At 36.2% G+C, this 18,758-nt stretch overlaps 1 protein-coding gene across 1 annotated transcript in view; it reads right to left on the bottom strand.

Annotated features, from left to right (window-relative positions):
- Positions 1 to 7,727: 7,727 nt before the first annotated feature.
- Positions 7,728 to 18,758, bottom strand: part of LOC145285909 (putative ATP-dependent RNA helicase DDX10) — a 67,497-nt gene continuing 56,466 nt past the window's right edge. The window contains exons 18-19 of the mRNA XM_080134388.1: positions 15,335 to 15,519; positions 7,728 to 7,898 (exon numbers count right to left, since the gene is read on the bottom strand). Coding sequence (XP_079990514.1) covers positions 7,748 to 7,898; positions 15,335 to 15,519 — 336 coding nt within the window. The 3' untranslated portion in view covers positions 7,728 to 7,747. The remainder of the gene's footprint in view (positions 7,899 to 15,334; positions 15,520 to 18,758) is intronic.

Below are 18,758 nucleotides of genomic sequence, written 5' to 3'. Positions count from 1 at the left end.
TTCGATTTTGGAGTGATTAAATAAGATTAGTGGTAAAAAAATATTTCTAAAACATCTCTAACAAGTTAGGATGGGTTGTAAATGATAGTCATTTTGCATTAAATTTATATATGAAATTAATTTCCTACTCAAAATTCGAAAATAATCTATCTATATTCCTATAAATTCGTTTTTCTTTTGTGTGCATTGATATTCATATTAAAACCCCTCTTTTCTATGTATTTACAAAGAAAATACAATTTTCTTATATATGAATCGTGCAATTGCATTCATCTGCAAAAGATCTACCTAATTTGCATATTCTTTTAAACATTCATTTTAATTAATTCCCTATTTGTTTTTTCGGTTTTCTTATGGAATGATCATCTTTAGTTAACTATTACGTATAATTATATTCATGCAGATATTCTACATGATTTATACTTGCATAATATTTTCATAAAAAGCTTATAGTAAACACAAAATTGTTTCCATATATATTTATGTATATGTACATATATTTTTGTTTAATCTATCTATATATCTCTCTATATATCTATGAAAGTGACCGTATCTGTGTCTGTGTACATTTCCCTATGCAATAACTTTGTCAATTTTAAGTCTACAGACTCGAAATTTGATATACAGTGTACTGAGATTTGGGAAAATCTATGTGATCGGTTTTCGGCCAGAAATTTGGCTGTTAAGGGGTCAAAGTTTAACGATTTGACCTTTGAGAACTCTACCAAACTCCTCCGACAATTTTAAGTCTAAACACTTGAAATTTTAGATATAAGTTCCTTGGACATGGATCTAACTTAATGACTTAATGCTAATAAATGAGATAGAGATGCAACGTCAAATGGACGGATTCTCCACCAGTTGTGACAACTTTGGTCTCACCATCAGTACAAAGAAGACAGAAGTTATGTACCAATCCACCCCAGGAGATGCATACCATGAACCCGGCATCACTGTCAAAGGGCAGAAGATTCATGCTGTGGAGCAATTCACCTACCTTGGCAGCACCCTCTCCTGCGCCGCCAACATTGAGATTGAGGTTAACCATAGGACCTCCACAGCGAGCAGTGCATTTGGAAGACTTAGAGACAATGTGTGAAAGAGGAGAGGCATTACACTCACAACCAAACTGAAAGTATCCCGAGCAGTCGTCCTGACAACCCTACTCTACGGCTTTGAAACTTGGACGCCATATAAAAGACATGAAAAACAGTTGAATGGCTTCCACCTCAGATGTCCCCGTAATCTTCTCAACATCCGCTGGCAAGACAGAATTCCTGACACAGAAGTCTTGAAGCGCGCGGGGCTCCATACCATCACCACCATAATCCGCAAAACCCAGCTCTGGTGGGCAGGCCATGTCTATCGCATGCCTGACGGCCGAATCCCCAAACAACTCTTCTATGGGGAACTCAGCCAGGGAAAGCGGACTGCAGGAGGCCAAAAGAAACAATACAAACACTGCCTGAGAACCTTCCTCAAAGACTGACATCAGACCCCAGTCTTGGGAGAGTCGCGCTGTGGAAGGTTCTGCCTGGCGCTGCGCTATCAGCCTAGGAGCCGACAGGGCAGAGGATCAACGCATGACCCACGACCAGCAGAAGCGCAAGAGGAGGAAGGAGAGAGCTGCCGGTTCACAGCCTTCACGTGTCCAGAGTGTGGAAGAGTCTGGCGAGCACGGATTGGCCTCATCAGCCATCTCAAGACCCACCAACCCCAACACCGAACTGATTGATACCGTGGTCATCGTCGACTTCGACAGACGAGCAAGAAGAATATGTTACAATAGAAAAATGCGAGCACGAAAAGTAATGATTAAGCATAAACATGGAAAAGTAAAGAACAAGATATTCTAGTAGAAAATATAATAAATTGCAGCATTAAGAATTGATTATATAATTTTATAAATTGAATTTTTAAAAAAATCTTAATGCTGCATTTATGTTTAATATTATTAAAAAAATAGTACACCATGATACCATTCTGTGGCTAATTTTTTTTTTTTTTTTTTTTTTAGGGCTGGGTTGCTCAATACCCTTACGATAAAACAATTCCGCACCCGGGCAACGCTAGGTAACCCCTCTAGTCTATTATAAAAGGCAAAATGTGTGTTTGTATGTCTGCCAAAAACTTTCGACACACGCAAAGAACGCTGACAAAATTGGTATCGTTAGAAAAAAATAATTGATCCCTAGGACGGCAAATACATAAAAATTAACCAAAAAGTTTAATTCTTTGACCGTCAACTGAGCCGTTGTTTGCAAAGGGGGTCAGTTTTTGTGTCAAAGTCATTCATACCTTGCGATCTCAACATGCATTTAAAACACGCTATTTCGAAGGCCCGTGACATCATAAGTGCCACATGGGCGGAACAGCTAATGTGTTTGCTTTTTTTTTTTCCATTTCTTTTTCCTCTTTAGCGCTAAGGTTTGAGCCTGGTGATTGTGGATAATTTTTTTTTTTTTTTTTTTTTTTTTTTTTTTTGCGCTTGCACAGGCACTCGCTATTATTTTGAGTTTTTTTTTTTTTTTTTTTTTTTTTTTTTAGGGGGTTGGTTGCTCAATAGCCTTACTAAACCACCCCTCCATACCCGGGCAATGCCGAGTACCCATGGTAGTCTATTATATAAAGGAAAATCGTTTGTGTCTTAGTGTGTATATTTGTATGTCTACTAAAAACTTTTGTTAGCCACATCCAACCAGGTTGAAACTGGGACCGTCTGAAAGAGCAATGCCCTGGATGCATAATATGTGAAAATTAGAAAAAAAAGATTAATTCTGTGATGGCCAACTTGACCATTTCTTGCAAGGGTCTTCGCAAGTCACGCACATGTAGCAAACTGAAACGATGCTTAAAAACGTTATTTTGCAGCATCATGACGTCATAAGTCGCCATGGCCGTGACAGCTAGCTTATTAGCTAGCAACTTTTTTCCCCTCTTTTTCTTTCAGGTTTGAACCTAGCTGCCGTGGCTCATTTTTTTCTTTTTTTGGTACACAAAGTCACACACTGCTATTTTGATTGAAAGGAAAGCATTTTGATTCACATATTTTTTTTTTTTAAGGGGTGGGATCTGGAGAATAGCTACTTCTCTTCGTATCCCTTTTGCTGAAATATCTGGTGGGGGAGTTGTTCTTTTTTTTTTTTTTTTTTTTTGCACGATTCCGTTCTTTTCTGGGAATATCGACGAAAGTGCTCAATATCCTCAGTATAGCAGTTGTATTCAAACCAAACTTCATTTCCACCCAGGTATCCATGCTAGTCAAATATTTTTATAACAACAATTAACCCTTTATAACCTGAATTATGATGTTGATGATTAAAAAAAATATTTGTTAGTTTAAAGGGTAATAATACTATGATTGTCTACAAACTGGAAAAATTATGAAGTTCAATAGTTCAAAACTATTTTTTTTTTTTTGCATTTCATAAACTTACCTTGATTATTATCCATAGTTCTTGAAAAAGTGTGTTTATGACAACAAACGAAATCCTCCACTCTCTGAGACAAATGGTGGCATACTGAATGTAAGCAATGGACAGTTGCAATCTGGAGTTATCTGGCGTCTACCTAGATGCTGAACTAATATGTACAAGGGCGTGTTTGAATCAATTCCCACTTTATTTATGCCATTATATTTATTTATTTACGACTGAACGAATTAGTTCAATCAGGTCATAAAGGGTTAAGCAAAAAAAAAAAAAAAAAAAAACCTGCCTCCTTTTAGATGGGTAATTAAAAAAAAAAATAGTAAAATGTACGTCTCATGACGTCAAAGTTAGCCATTTCTGGTTGGTACCTGCTCGCTAAAGGTTACTGCTCTAATGAATACTATAAATGTCGAACGATCTGCATCAGTTACAGAGGCAAGATGGCCAATTTGCCATCAGAATTTCCTATTCACATGATGAGAAAAACAATTTTTTTTTTTTTTTTATTTCTCACTAGATTTTTCTAATGGTAATAAAAAAAACCTGGGTTTGTCATATATTCCTCAAATATTGACTGAGTATTAAATATTCAAAAATACACAAGAAACCAAAACAAAAATGAATTATTTTTTTTTGCGCAACAGGTTTTGCCATAACCCTTTCAACCTGACAATATTGTCGCAAAAGGCAAGATGTTATAAGAATGTCAGATCTAACTGCAAATATTGTTTTCTCCAACGTAAACGTAACCGATACCAATTTTTGTATAAGACATGTAAGTTTTGTTTTGCCTTTTATTAATGAAACATTTTTTTTCTTTTTTTTTTTAACAAGGAAGGTACCACTTATCAAGGCCCGGAGGAAACTCGGGGATAAGGGTTATTGCGTGTACAGTAATCAATGGGATAATATCATAGTAATTGCTAGTAATGGAGATCTGATAAAGAGTCTTACTTAAGGGGGCGGTTCATCAAGAACTTGTTTATGTTGGACTTGAAGACATCCAAGTTGTAGTCAGGTGGGAAACAGGCAAACGGAAGAGAGTTCCACAGGCGTGCACTTCTAAGAAAGAAGCTTTGTTTGTGGAATCTACATTTTAATTTAAGCATAAAGAGTGGGGGAAATTACTGACAGTGGTTTCAGCTAGATGGGTGTTTTTTGTGAAAGATTGGCGAAGGAGGACCAGAGATTGGAGCTCTGGCGAGCACTTCCCATGGAAATAACGATAAAACAAAGAAAGGCTTGCAACGTTCCTTCTGTGGGAGAATGGTTGCTGAGAAGAGAAAAGGACATACCCCACTTGGCTACAAAGTTTATTTTGTACTCTGTTAAGGCAGGATAGGCTGTTTTTAGCAGCTCCTGCCCAGATATGGCAGCAGTACTCCATCCTTGGACATACTTGGCTCTTATATAGATAGAGAATTGCATCAGTAGTGAGATATTTACTGAAGTGGTAGAAGGATCCCACAATTTTTCCAGCGACTTTGGCAACAGATTTGACGTACGTGTTCCATTTCAGATCAGGAGTAAAAGTCAATCCCAAAAGCTTGTCAAAACATGGAGCCTCCCCAAGATGAGAGCCATCCATTTGAATTGATGCCAGATGGGGGATCAGAACGTTGATGATGTAAAGATAGAAGCTTGGTTTTAGATGCATTAAAAGTAATAAGCCACCTCTTCCGCCATTGTACCACGTGCTCAAGATCAGAGGAGAGAGAATTTTGTCATTTACAGCCTTTTATGTGTTGCCATAGATGGTCGTGTCATCAGCATAGATGTCAACAAATGATTTAAGTATGTGTTTTGGGAGATCATTGATGTAGATCAGGAAGAGAGTTGGGCCCAGGATGGACTCCAGTATAAATACTGTGGGCCTCTGATTTCTGCCCATCAACCACTACTCTTATGAGCCTAGCAAAGGCGGCAAGTTGTGGTTGGATCTTTTTCAACACTATAATTGGAATGCCTTCAGGGCCAGTTGCTTTACTGGAATCAAGGTTCTTGATTAGCTTGGCAAAATCATGCACAGATATTTGTATGTTGCATAGCGTGTTGTCTGTTATAGGAGAAAATACTGGGAGTTGATGGCCTTCGTCGCATAGGGTAGAATTAGCTGCAAAGTTCTTGGCAAATAGTTTGGCTTTGTCTGATGCTGACGAGATGACCGCAGGTCCATTGATGATGGTTGGGATAGAACGCACACTTCTGTTCAGGATCCTGTTTGTTATTTGCCAAAACTGGTGGGAACCAAGCCGCTGATCAGCTACTTTGGATTTAACGGATTGAGCATATAGCTCTCTTGCATTTTTTATTACTCTTTTACAGTGGTTGCTGGCAGTCCTGAAAGCAGCTTTAGTCTCAATATATCTATTACGTTGCTAGCTATGGAAAAAATGATTTGTGTGTGCGATGGCAGCAGCACATTCTGGGGAGAACCATGGCTGGCTGTTAGGTTTTTGTTGGAATTTTTTAGATGGTATGAATCCGTCTATACCTACAATTAACCATTCAGTCAGATCTGATACTATAGAGGACACATCCTTTTTAAACATGGAATGCAGAGGTAGATCAGATATAAATGTACGGAAGCTATCCCAGTCAGCCATAGAATATCGATATACTGTACGGTGGAGAGGTATGTCTGAAGACTTGTTGCATTTCATTTTTATCTTAACTGATACACCCTATTGGTTGGAAGATCCCAGAGGAGATAGAACGGAACATGAACATAGCTCAGGGGAAGTTGTGAGAAAAAGGTCTAGAAGGCTTGCATACTGACTGGTAGTATCGGGCACACGGGTGGGCTCGCGAACAATCTGGATGAGGTCATAGGCAATGGCAAAATCATGACAGAACCTCCCCTCATCATCTGTCTTGTTTGAATGGGTTAGCCATTCCACATTATGGACATTGAAGTCACCACAGATGTGAATGTTAGCTGAAGGATGAGCAGACAGGATGTGGTTAATTTTCTCAGATATGCTCTTTTTTTTTTATTTTATTTTATTTTTTTTTTTACAAAGAGTTTATTTATTCTCACAAAATTATTTTAAATTTTTTGGATGAGCAGACAGGATGTGGTTAATTTTCTCAGATATGCTCTTTTTTTTTTATTTTATTTTATTTTTTTTTTTACAAAGAGTTTATTTATTCTCACAAAATTATTTTAAATTTTTTGGTGCTTGTAAAGAGATAGTCGTCAAATCGACTTTTTAAACATATTTCAAGCAAAAGCTTTATTACGAACTTAATTAAAATTACGAATATTCGACTAAAACAACTGATATTGTGTTTTTAGTAAAAAAAAAAAAAAAAAAAAAAAAAAAAAAGTCTATCGCTATAGACAAAAAACATTGCAGCCATGAAGAAGTAATCTAAAATATTCATTTTGGAGTTATGTCCCTTGCGTGTAGACTCTTACTATCTACTTCATAACATCTAAGTAAAATGCAATTTCACCCAATTTTCCGTAAAAATTACTTTTAATTATATAAATAACTTTCTATGCAATGATTTTTTCTAATTTTTGGATATATTCCTATTTTGGACATTTAATATTGTTTTTGCTTAAAGCAACATATTGGTCCCCCGACAAAAGGAGGGTGGATCTGTAAATTCACCCTTGTCCGTTCGTCTGTCTGCACTTTTCTCAAGAACTACGCCTTCAAATTTTTTGGAAATTTTGCACAAACATTAAACATGATATGAGTAAAAAAATAACAGAACAGATTTTCAAGGAAAACTCCGGTTGACCTCCCTAGCAGTACCTTTCGGGTTAAAATGGCTTAAATTGACACTTTTGTGCTTATTAAAAATAAAAATGATGCCTTGGGTTTTTATAAAACTTTCTGAAAAGTTGTAACTAACTGATTTCTATATAATTTTGTTTGTCTATACTTCGTGATTTCTCTTGGGTGTGCCCCGAGGGCTAATAAAGACATTTCATTCTTGTGACTATTTTACCATATTTGTCCAAAATTTTCTGTGTCAATTTAGCAGTTTTGCATGGCGCTGAACTCAAATTTAAATATGTTAAGGCCTTGTGCAAATGATGGACTTAGTCATTTCTTTTTTTGCATGGTGCAGAACTCAAATTTACATATGTTAAGGCCTAAAACTGCACTGTTTGTTCATTTTCACCAGAATTTGACATCCCCTGGGGACTTTTGGGGCTAAAAAAACACCCATTTTTCTTCCACAATGTTAAAGAATTTTGTGGAAAAATGTTGACTCTTTTGCAGTATGATAATCCTTAAATGAGTACTAAATATTAAAAAATACACTTAAGACCAGAACAAAAATTAATTATTTTTTTATTATTTTCGAGAAACCTCAAGCATTTTCAAAACTAAATCTTCCTTGTCTTGAAGTGACATTTCTGGACATTCTTCCATCTCCTCCTCAGCATCACTCAAAGAATCTGGTTTAGTTCGGTTTGGCCGTTTCCGTTTTGGTGGAGGTTGGGATCTGAATATAAAATAAAATGTTTATAGTTAAACTGATAAAAAAAATTTAAAAAAAAAAAAAAAAATGTTTATTATATTTAAAGCTATCAGTTGGCACCCGGCCTTGCCTGGTTGTAAAATATGCTTAAATTAGCATCACAAGTTGATTTTTTTCTTTTTAGATAATTGTTATTTATTCAACTTACATGAAAAGAGCTATGTAAAATATGCTTAAAACCGTTTGAATTATGCAAATACCATCAGTAGTTCAAAAGTTATGAGAATTTTAAATGCCAAAATTTATGCTTTTCTGTGGACATTTTTCTTTAGAAAAAGTGGGCTCAATTACGGACCTCAACATTTCAAGAAATTTTGACACCATTTATTTATTTTTCAAGCTATTCTCATGAAACTTGGTACTCTTATGTAAAATTGTGTGCTCTTTCTGATTATGTAGTCAAATTTGATGTATCTCTTTACCATAAGCCATGAATTATAAATTCAGATGTACAAATTTCAAATTTTTTTGAACTGGCGCATGGTATCATACAGTGGATGTCTATTCAAGTACAAAACTAAGTATTATAGTGGTATTTAAATATAGCTTTATTGAGAGCAGGCATTTTCCTGCCTCCTCACCAAAAGAAAAGCTTAATCTGGGGTGTAGCCATTGAATGCCTAAAGAGCATTCATGGCCATTATTTACTAATCCCCTCAAAAGAAAAAATAAATTGAGTGGATATGAATTAATCTCAGAAATAAATCAAAGAAAATTTTTCATGTAGATTTTGGATTTCTGTAAAAGATGGAAATTCCCATAGTCGACCAGAACTTATGCATTTTGGGACCAGTCCAATTTTCAATTTTGTAAATCCTCTCTATCTGGCCAAAAATATACCCCTATTTTCTGAGATGCAACCATAAATACCTGAGGAAACTGAATGCCCTTGCCTGGCACAGTTTTAGGTCACCCTTGGGCAATATCATCTCTTGATATTCTGGACGGTTACCATACAGTGGTTAAAGGGAGTTTCTCAGCTATGTTGAAAGAAAATCTAAGAAAAAGAGTAGACTGTTCAAAAACCAATTTAGATAGAGGGAGCCCCTGGACCCTGTACAGCAATCTTTTGATGGTTTCACAAACAAAAACACCTACTTTTCCAATTTGTCATGTGCCAGCATGGAAATAGTAAGGCCAGAAAACTGGCACGAGAATGCTCATATCAATGCGCAATTTAGTCTAATCAGAGATAGCGAAATATAAAAATCATTAAAAGAAGGTATGAACTTCTGTTCAATTAATCTATATATCTATAAAAGTGAGAAATTCAGTCTCACTAAAGATAGCGAAGATGTTAAATATTGACCGGGCAATGCAGATAAAATTGTTTATGTTAAGATATTTTAATGGGAAAGAATTTTAGAAGACAAACAATAATTTAAAAATAGGTTTGACCTCTATAGACTTATATAGAGTTCACTTAAAGTGATGTGGTCTTTAGGGTAGAGCTTGAAAGACACATATCATTTTTTAGAGTTGGAGTTGAGAAAGAGAAACAGTCTTCAGATCGGGATGACTCCAAGTAGAGGGGATCGGTAGTGGCGATAGTCAGAATCAGAATTGCAACTTTCCAATGGGGAAACATCTGAAAGAAAGTTGCTGAAAAATCAACCTGAGATTTTTTAATTCATTTGCAGCTTTTCATCAAACAAGACCAAAGACGAACCAATTGGCCCAGTGTTAAAACCCCAGGGAACTGTTATACATCCCTTTCTGTTGTAAATGTTACATGTCTGTTGTTAATCTAATATATTAACACTGTCGTAAGTGTTATACACGCAACAATTCAACAAACAATAGAAAAACTAGATTAGACGAACACATGTATATACACAAGTATATACATTCTGCATACACACATTAATTAGAAGAACATTCTATACAACTAGATAGTATGCGAATTTAGACACACACACACACACACATATATATATATAAAAAAGACACACTTATACATAATATATACCCTCTCGACAATACAACAAGAAACCTAAAAACAAAACAATTTTGTGCCCTTCTGAGATTAAAATATATAGTGATATTAAACCTTTTATTTAGAATCCTTATTCTAATTTTGATCAAAACCCATTACATGATTTTGATTATAGAAAATGTCTTAAATTTAAGGCTTAAGCTTAAGGAATCTTAAGAAAAAAAAATAAATTCAGAGAATCTTGCTTCATTTGTGTGTAATGGCTATTAAAATCAAATTCAATGCAAATCAGAATAGGAAGGGGCATGGAATTATGCACAGTGAATTGTGTCCCTGCCGACAGGGTTTCTGGCGTTAATCAGAAATGCCTTATAAGATTTTGTCATTGTTTGTATTATTTGGATTCTTCGGACTTCATCACAAAAATTCAAAGGTCATTTCCAATTAACAGCAGTAGAAACTAATAAACTGACTAAGCCAGAAAACTTTGATTTGCCCTTCTTAAATATCCCAAAATGGCAATATTTTTCATCAAACCAAAATTCTGTTCATTAATTTATTTCTTAAATCTCAACACTAACCCTGAGTGACCACCTTGTAAAAAAAAAAAAAAAAGGAGGGAGTGCAGAATTTTCCTTTTTTTTATGTTGGAGGATTTTAACTAAAAGAGTTAAAAGTTGGATTTTAACTAAAAAAGTTAAAAGTTGGAAGATTTTAACTAAAAAAGTTAAAACTTGGAAGATTTTAACTAAAAAAGTTAAAACTTGGAAGATTTTAACTAAAAAAGTTAAAAGTTGGAAGATTTTAACTAAAAAAGTTAAAACTTGGAGGATTTTAACTAAAAAAGTTAAAACTTGGAGGATTTTAACTAAAAAAGTTAAAACTTGGAGGATTTTAACTAAAAAAGTTAAAACTTGGAAGATTTTAACTAAAGAAGTTAAAATCCTCCAACATTAAAAATAGGAAAATTCTTCACTCCTCTTTTCTTTTTTTTTTCTTTTTACAAGGTGGTCACCACTTATCAAGGCCCGGAAACCACTCAGGGATAAGGGTTATTGCATGTACAGTACGTTAGTGTTGAGATTTAATAAAGTGTCTTACTTAAGGGGGCGGTTCATCAGGAATTTGTTTACATTGGACTTGAAGACATCCAGGTTGTAGTCAGGTTGGAAACAGGCAGACGGAAGAGAGTTCCACAGGCGTGCAATTCTAAGAAAGAAGCTTTATTCATGGAATGTACGTTTTGATTTAGGCACAGATAAAGAGTGGGGAAATTTTTGACAGTGGTGTCAGCTTGACGGGTGTTTTTTGTAAAAGATTGGCAAGGGGGGACCAGTGATTGGAGCTCAGACGAGCACTTCCCATGGAAATAACTATAAAGCAAAGATAGATTCGCAACGTCTCTTCTGTGGGAGAGAGGTTGCAAGGAAGAGAAAAAGGTATCCCACACTAAGCCATGCTCTATTTTTTACTCTGTCAAGGCAGGATAGGCTGTTTTTAGCAGCTCCTGCCCAGATGTGGCAGCAGTATTCTATCCTTGGACGTACTTGGCTTTTATATAGATAGAGAATTGCATCAGTAGTGAAATATCTTCTGGAGTGGTAGAAGGATGCCACCATCTTTCCAGCGACCTTGGCAACAGACTTGATGTACGTGTTCCATTTCAGATCTGGAGTAAAGGTCAAGCCCAGAAGCTTGTCCAAACATAGGGCTTCTCCTAGACGAGAGCCATCCATTTGAATTGATGCCAGATGGGATCAGAGCGTTGATGATGTAAAGATAGGAGCTTGGTTTTAGATGCATTAAAGATAATCAGCCATATCTTCCCCCACTGAACCACTCGCTCGAGATCAGAGGAGAGAGAATCAGAGAGAACTTTGTCATTTACAGCCTTTGATGCGTTGCCGTAGATGGTTGTGTCATCAGCATAGATGTCAATGAATGATTTAAGTATGTGTTTTGGGAGATCATTGATGTAGATCAGGAAGAGAGTTGGGCCCAGGATGGACTCCTGAGGGACTCCAGCATTAATACTGTGGGCTTTTGATTTTTGTCCATCGACCACTACTCTTATGAGCCTATCGGAGAGAAATGATTTAATGATTGAGAAAACATTTCCAGTTATACCGTAGCTGGAAATCTTGTGAAGTAGGCCTTTATGCCATACCTTGTCGAAGGCCTTTGATATGTCAAGAGCAATTGCCCTAGAAAGGAAGCCTTTGTCAAGAGATTCACTAATCCTGTGAGATATAACCGTTAGCACATCTGCGGTAGATTTTGCAGAATGGAAACCATATTGCGTGTCACTAAGAAGGTTATTTCTGCTGAGGTGGTTGACTACTTCTCTATTTAATATGCGTGTTGTGTGTTATAGGAGGAAATATGGGGAGTTGATGGCCTTCGTCACATAGGGTAGAATTAGCTGCAAAATTCTTGGCAAATAGTTTGGCCTTGTCTGATGCTGACAAGGTGACCTCTGGTCCATTGATAATGGTTGGGATAGAACGCATACTTCTGTTCAGGATCCTATTTGTTATTTGCCAAAACTGGTGGGAACCAAGTTGCTGATCAGCTAATTTGGATTTAACGGACTGAGCATATAGTTCTCTTGCATTTTTTATTACTCTTTTACAGTGATTGCTGGCAGTCCTGAAAGCAGCTTTAGTCTCAATATATCTATTACGTTGCTAGCTATGGAAAAAATGATTTCTGTGTACGATGGCAGCAGCACATTCTGGGGAGGACCATGGCTGGCTGTTAGGTTTTTGTTGGAATATTTTAGATGGTACGAATCGGTCTGTGCCTACAATTAACCATTCGGTTAGGTCTGATACTATAGAGGACACATCCTTTTTAAACATGGAATGCAGAGGTAGATCAGATATGAATGTACGGAAGCTATCCCAGTCAACCATGGAGTATCGGTATACAGTACGGTGGAGGGGTATGTCTGAGGACTTGTTACATTTCATTTTTATCTTAACTGATACAACCGAGTGGTCAGAGAATCCTAGAGGAGAAAGAACGGAACATGAACATAGCTCAGGGGAAGTTGAGAGAAAAAAGGTGTAGAAGGCTTGCATACTGACCAGTAGTATCGGGTACACGGGTGGGCTCGCGAACAATCTGAGTGAGGTCATAGGCAATGGCAAAATCATGACAGAACCTTCTCTCATCATCTGTCTTATTTGAGTGGGTCAGCCATTCCACGTTACGGACATTGAAGTCACCACAGATATGAATGTTAGCCAAGGGATTTGCAGACAGGATGTGGTCTATTTTCTCAGATATGCTCTTAAAGATAGTAACTCCACTGTTATGGGGCCGATAGAGGGCAAAATTGCACTTTCTTTTGCAGATATCTAAAAATGTATTCATAGTTCTCCAAATCCAACAAAACTTATTGTTAAAGATTGTTTACATTAAAATCTAGAGGATGACCTCAAATCTATAGTGGAATGGGGACAAAAATGGATGGTCACATTCAATACTGCTAAGACTAAGCTTGTTTCCTTCAATAACTACAAGAAACCTTCTCTACCACCAATAGCAATGGCCAAGAACACATTGCCTGAAAGTACTTCTTTTAAACTCCTCGGCCTAACGTTTACAGGGAATATGAACTGGAATAAATACGTTGAGAGCATTGCTAAGGCTGCTGCAAGGAAGGTTGGCTCCCTCTACCGTGCTAGAAAACTACTTATGCCTGACGGTATCCTATACCTCTATAAGGCCACCATTCGCCCATGTATGGAGTACTGTTGTCACATCTGGGCTGGTGCATCTGCTGCTTGTCTCTCGCTCCTGGACAGGGTCCAAAAGAGAGTCGCCACCCTGATAAGTCCTGAACTGTCATCTAGGCTTCAGCCTCTGTCCCATTGACGAGATGTTGCATCCCTCTGCCTGTTCTACAAATACTTTAATGGTGAATGCTCTGATGAACTGCAAACACTTGTACCTCCCCGACATAACTACCCTCGACAAACCCGACAAGCTACTAAGTCTCATCCCTTTATAGTAGAGATCTCTAGGTGCAAGAAAGCCTTTTACTCCAATAGTTTCTTCCCCAGAACTGCGGGTCTTTGGAACTCCCTTCCGGGATTCTGCTTTCCCAACTGCACTGATATGCAGAAGTTCAAGTGTAATGTGAACAAACATCTTTCTACTCATCTCCCTTCATAATGACCCTGCTAATTAAGTCCCTGATAGTAGCCCCCTGCTTCAAAGTGGCACTGTGCCTTGTTTGGGGTGAAAATTGAATAAAAATTGAACAAAGAGGAGACAACTCGTGTTTTACTTGTTTGAATTTTGGCACTTAGTTATAATAGTGAAATGTGAAAATCGAAATATTGAATTTCAAGTAAAACTAATGGTATCTGCTTGACAGTAATGTCGCAGTAATGAACATATCCAAAAATTAATTATTAATGAAAACAGTTTCCAAAGTTGAGTTTTGCTAAATTGGCCTAAGATTTATAAAGCTTGCAGAAAATAATTACCTCCCTTGTTATGATTAGAATTCTCTTGTTTCTTTTTTTATCAAAACTCAATTTTCGTTAATTGTTTTCGGAAACTATTTTTATTAATAATCAATTTTCTACCTATCTTTTTTTTTCGTAATTTTTGGATATGTTCATTATTGTGACACGACAATTAAATGGATAGCATTGGATTTGCTTGAAATTCAATATTTTTTAAAATTTTGTTATTATAATAATGAAGCAACAAAGTTTTTTTTTTTACACAGTGGTCACCACTTATCAAGGCCTGGAAGCCACTCAGGGATAAGGGTTATTGCAAGTACATTACGTTAGTGTGGAGATTTGATGAAGTGTTTACTTAAGGGGGCGGTTCATTAGGAATTTGTTAACGTTGGACTTGAAGACATCCAAGTTGTAGTCAGGTGGGAAGCAGGCAGACGGAACAGAGTTCCACAGGCGTGCAGTTCTAAGAAAGAAGAGGTTGCAGGGTAGAGAAAAGGGCATCCCCCACTAAGCCATGAAGTCTATTTTGTACTCTGTCTAGACAGGATAGGCTGTTTTTAGCAGCTCCTGCCCAGATATGGCAGCAGTATACCATCCTTGGGCATACTTGGCTTTTATATAGATAGAGAATTGCATCAGTAGTGAGATATCTTCTGGAGCGGTAGAAGGATCCCACCATTTTTCCAGCGACCTTGGCAACAGACTTGATGTACGTGTTCCATTTCAGATCAGGAGTAAAGGTCAAACCCAGAAGCTTGTCCCAGATGAGAGCCATCCATCCCAAGTGATGCCAGATGGGGATCAGAAATCCTTTTATAACCTCTGAAATTTAAATCAAAATATTTTTTCCCAACAGTATTTTATCAGTCTTATGTGAAGGATTATTTGACTCAAATGAAACATTGACCATTCTTGTAAATGATGTAAGTTGAAATGAAATCTAAAATGGTAGAAAGATAGAAAATAAACATTCTACATACCCATCACTGTCGTCGTCGTCGTCGTCGTCATCATCACTATCATCATTTTTGTCATCAAAATCATCATAATCAGCACTGTCAAAACTTTGGTATTTATCATCATCATCACTGTTTTGTTGTTCCTCTGAGGATTCGTCATCTTTTCTATCATCGTTGGCAGAACCAAGAACAGCCACTGAAGCATTCTGATTAAAAAAAAAAAAAAAATGAATAAATTAAAAATAAAAAGAAACGATGATTATTTATTGGAAAATTTGCACCCACTCACAATTTTTCTTTTGCGAAAATACTCCAAACGTTTTTATCATTGAAATATGGGTACTTGTTTAGTTTAATCAAGACATTAAGAAATTAAAATATTAAAAAAAAAAAAAAAGAAAAGAAAAGTTATATGGTATGCACCCGTTATGGAATTAAGTTCTCAGAAAAAAAAAAAAATTTTTCACTTAATTTGATCATGTAGGTTTTCTTTTTTTACAGTGGAAAAGTAATTTGTTATGACAGTAAGCAAAAGGTAGCCATGTTTGGATTTTAGGACCATGAGGAAGGGAGGGGGTGCTATGGGGAGATAACTTAGTCTTAAGTGCCGACACCCTCCTCCTCATGTTAAATAATAGCTTCTTTTCCTTCCCCGTCGTCTAAAAATCCAAAGCTACCTTTTGTTCGTTGTCATAACAAAAAAAAAAAAAAAACAACTTGATCAAATTAAGTGAAATTTTTTTTCAGCGAACTTAATTCCATAACTTTTTTTTTTCAATATTTTTATTTAATACCTTGATTAAACTAAACAAGTGCTGAAATAATTTTAGACACGTAGTTAAAACTAAATCAAATTAAAGTGAGATAACTGAGTATTGTCTATCAAAACTGAATAAGGAAAAGAGTAAGGCTCGCAAAAAATAAATAAATGACAGTTTTCAAAATCAAGTTTTAGTATAAGTTACTCTCAAAACTGATTAAAACCAGTTTGAGCAGACTTAAAATAGAGTGAGACTTTCTTTTTTTTTTTCATTTTTAGTGAATTGATATCGATTAGATGCCAAACTTTCGGATTATTGCATAAAACTTTAAAATGTGATCTGGTTTGTTGATATTCCCATTCTCATACTCACACATTCTATGTTAAAAATAGCTCACAAATAAAATGAAATTAAAAATAAAATGAAAGGGGAAAAAAAAGAGTAATTCTGAAATTAATTTGTTATTATAAAATGAATTAAATTGGGAAATTATTCCCAAGTAATACATAGAAACATATTAAATCAGTATAGATCCGAATAATACAAAAATAGAAACGACTCGACACTCTTTTCATTTTTATTAGAACTCAAAATAAGTGATGCATCACTATGATTGATTGGAAAAAAAAGAACAAAAAACATTCTTTCAATGATTCATCAATAAGAACCATTGACAAAATACAAGATAAACTGAGGAAGGTCGGATGTTACATAGACAGAAAAGTTGCAATAGAAACAAGATCTAATCTTGAGAATGTAGTACAATGAGGAAAAAGGTGACCAGTTAATTTTAATGTATCAAAAACCAAGCTTCTCTCCTTTCATTATAATCGTTCTGACCTCCATCACGCCCAAATTGAAATGAATGGTTCTGGCCTTGGAGAAACTCCATGTCTTGACAAGTTTGTGGAATTGACTTTCACTCCTGATCTGAAATGGAACACATACATCAAATCTGTTGCCAAAGTTGCTGGAAAAATGATTGGATCACTCTACCACTCCAGAAGATATCTCACTGCTGATGTAATTCTGTCTGTATAAGAACCAGGTACATGCTAAAATGGAGTACTGTTGCCACATCTGGGTAGGAGCTGCTCAGCGCACCCTATACAGCCTTGATAGAGTTCAAAACCAGCTTCAAAACCTAGTAGTTGATACCCTTTTTTCTTCCCTGCAACCTCTTAACTACAGAAGAGACGTTGCAAGCCAGTCTTTGCTCTTTCGTTATTTTCATGGCAAATGCTTGACTGAACTCCAATCTGTGGTTCTCTCTTGCCAAACTTTCACAAAAAGCACTCGACTAGCTACAATCACTATATCTGATTTTCCCCACTCTTTATCTGTGCCTAAATCTAAATGTAGATTCCATGAACAAAGCTTCTTTTCTAGAACGTCCCAACTGTGGAACACTGTTCCGCTAGCATGCTTCCCGGTTGAATACAACATAGTAGCCTTCAAATCCAATGTAAGCAAGTTCTTATTGAGCCATCCCTATAAATAATCAAATTTTATCTAATTTACACCATTAATGATTACTACACTGCTAACTTACATTCATTAACCCTTATCCACGAGTGGCCTTCGGGCCTTAATAAGTGGAGACTCCCAAGTAACAAAAAGAAAAAACCTCTAAAACATCCAAATAATACAACAAATTCAGAGAATTTGTGGAAGAAACATTAGAATTTTTATTTTTTTTGCAACACCAGAGAAATCGAATATGAAATCAGCATTCTTTCTTTGTTTTAATCTTATTTTGTTTTTGCTGGGAATGGGGCATTCTACTGACTGCTAGACATTCATGCACTATTTCAGTCACTCCAACCGAGAGATCTTTTTAAAGTTCTAACCATTCCTTTGAGTACAATTGTTTGTATTTCTTTTTCACTTGGTTCACCAGGTATATTTGACAGGTAGTTTTTAAAATTCTTTTTCACTTTTTTTTTTTTTTTTAATTTTCTTCCTTTGAAGATTGTAATGCTGGATATGGGGCAACCAAACCAGCTTCCAACATTGCTCCGCTTTTTATTGAAACCACCCGAGATCTCTTTTTAGTATCCTCATTGTTCCCTTAAGTGCAATTGTCTGGATCTCTTTTGCACTTGGTTCACCGGGAATATTAGTTAGGTAGGACTTCAGGTTTTTCTTCGTAAGCCCTGTGGCACCTATGATAACTGGTATGATTAATATCTCCTTAAGATTCCAGTTTCTTTTCATATCATACATGAGACCTTGGTATTTGGTCTGTTTCTCCCTTTCAGCTCTGTTCAGACCGCCATCATTAGAAGCTCCTGCAGTTAATGGAATGATGGAGATCTTATGATTCCAGGTTTTTTTTACATCGTGCATAACACCTTGGTATTTTATCTTCTTCCTCTCGGTTCCATTTAAGCCAGCATCATTAGAGACACTTCAACTAGGGTTGCTACTTTCTCTCCTTTCTTCCATATCACTACATCAAGCTTAACAGCTCCATTTTCTAGATACGTAGTTGTAGGAATTTCATAATGGATGATGTATGAATTATTTCTAACTGTCCGTTCTAGTAATATGTTCTTAAAACCTCCTGCTATGACTGGATATTCTGCTTTTTACACATTTTCCAGTGGAGATATTTACACACTTCATTGTGTCACATGGTATAATAGCTGTCCCCTAACAGAACTTTATAACTGGACTAGCAT

The sequence above is a fragment of the Euprymna scolopes genome, chromosome 10, assembly GCF_053919585.1.
Source record: "Euprymna scolopes isolate OS-2025 chromosome 10, ASM5391958v1, whole genome shotgun sequence".
Classification (NCBI taxonomy): Eukaryota; Metazoa; Mollusca; class Cephalopoda; order Sepiida; family Sepiolidae; genus Euprymna; species Euprymna scolopes.
The sequence above is the reverse complement of the archived record's forward strand: the minus strand, read 5'-3'. Positions and strand labels throughout refer to the sequence as shown.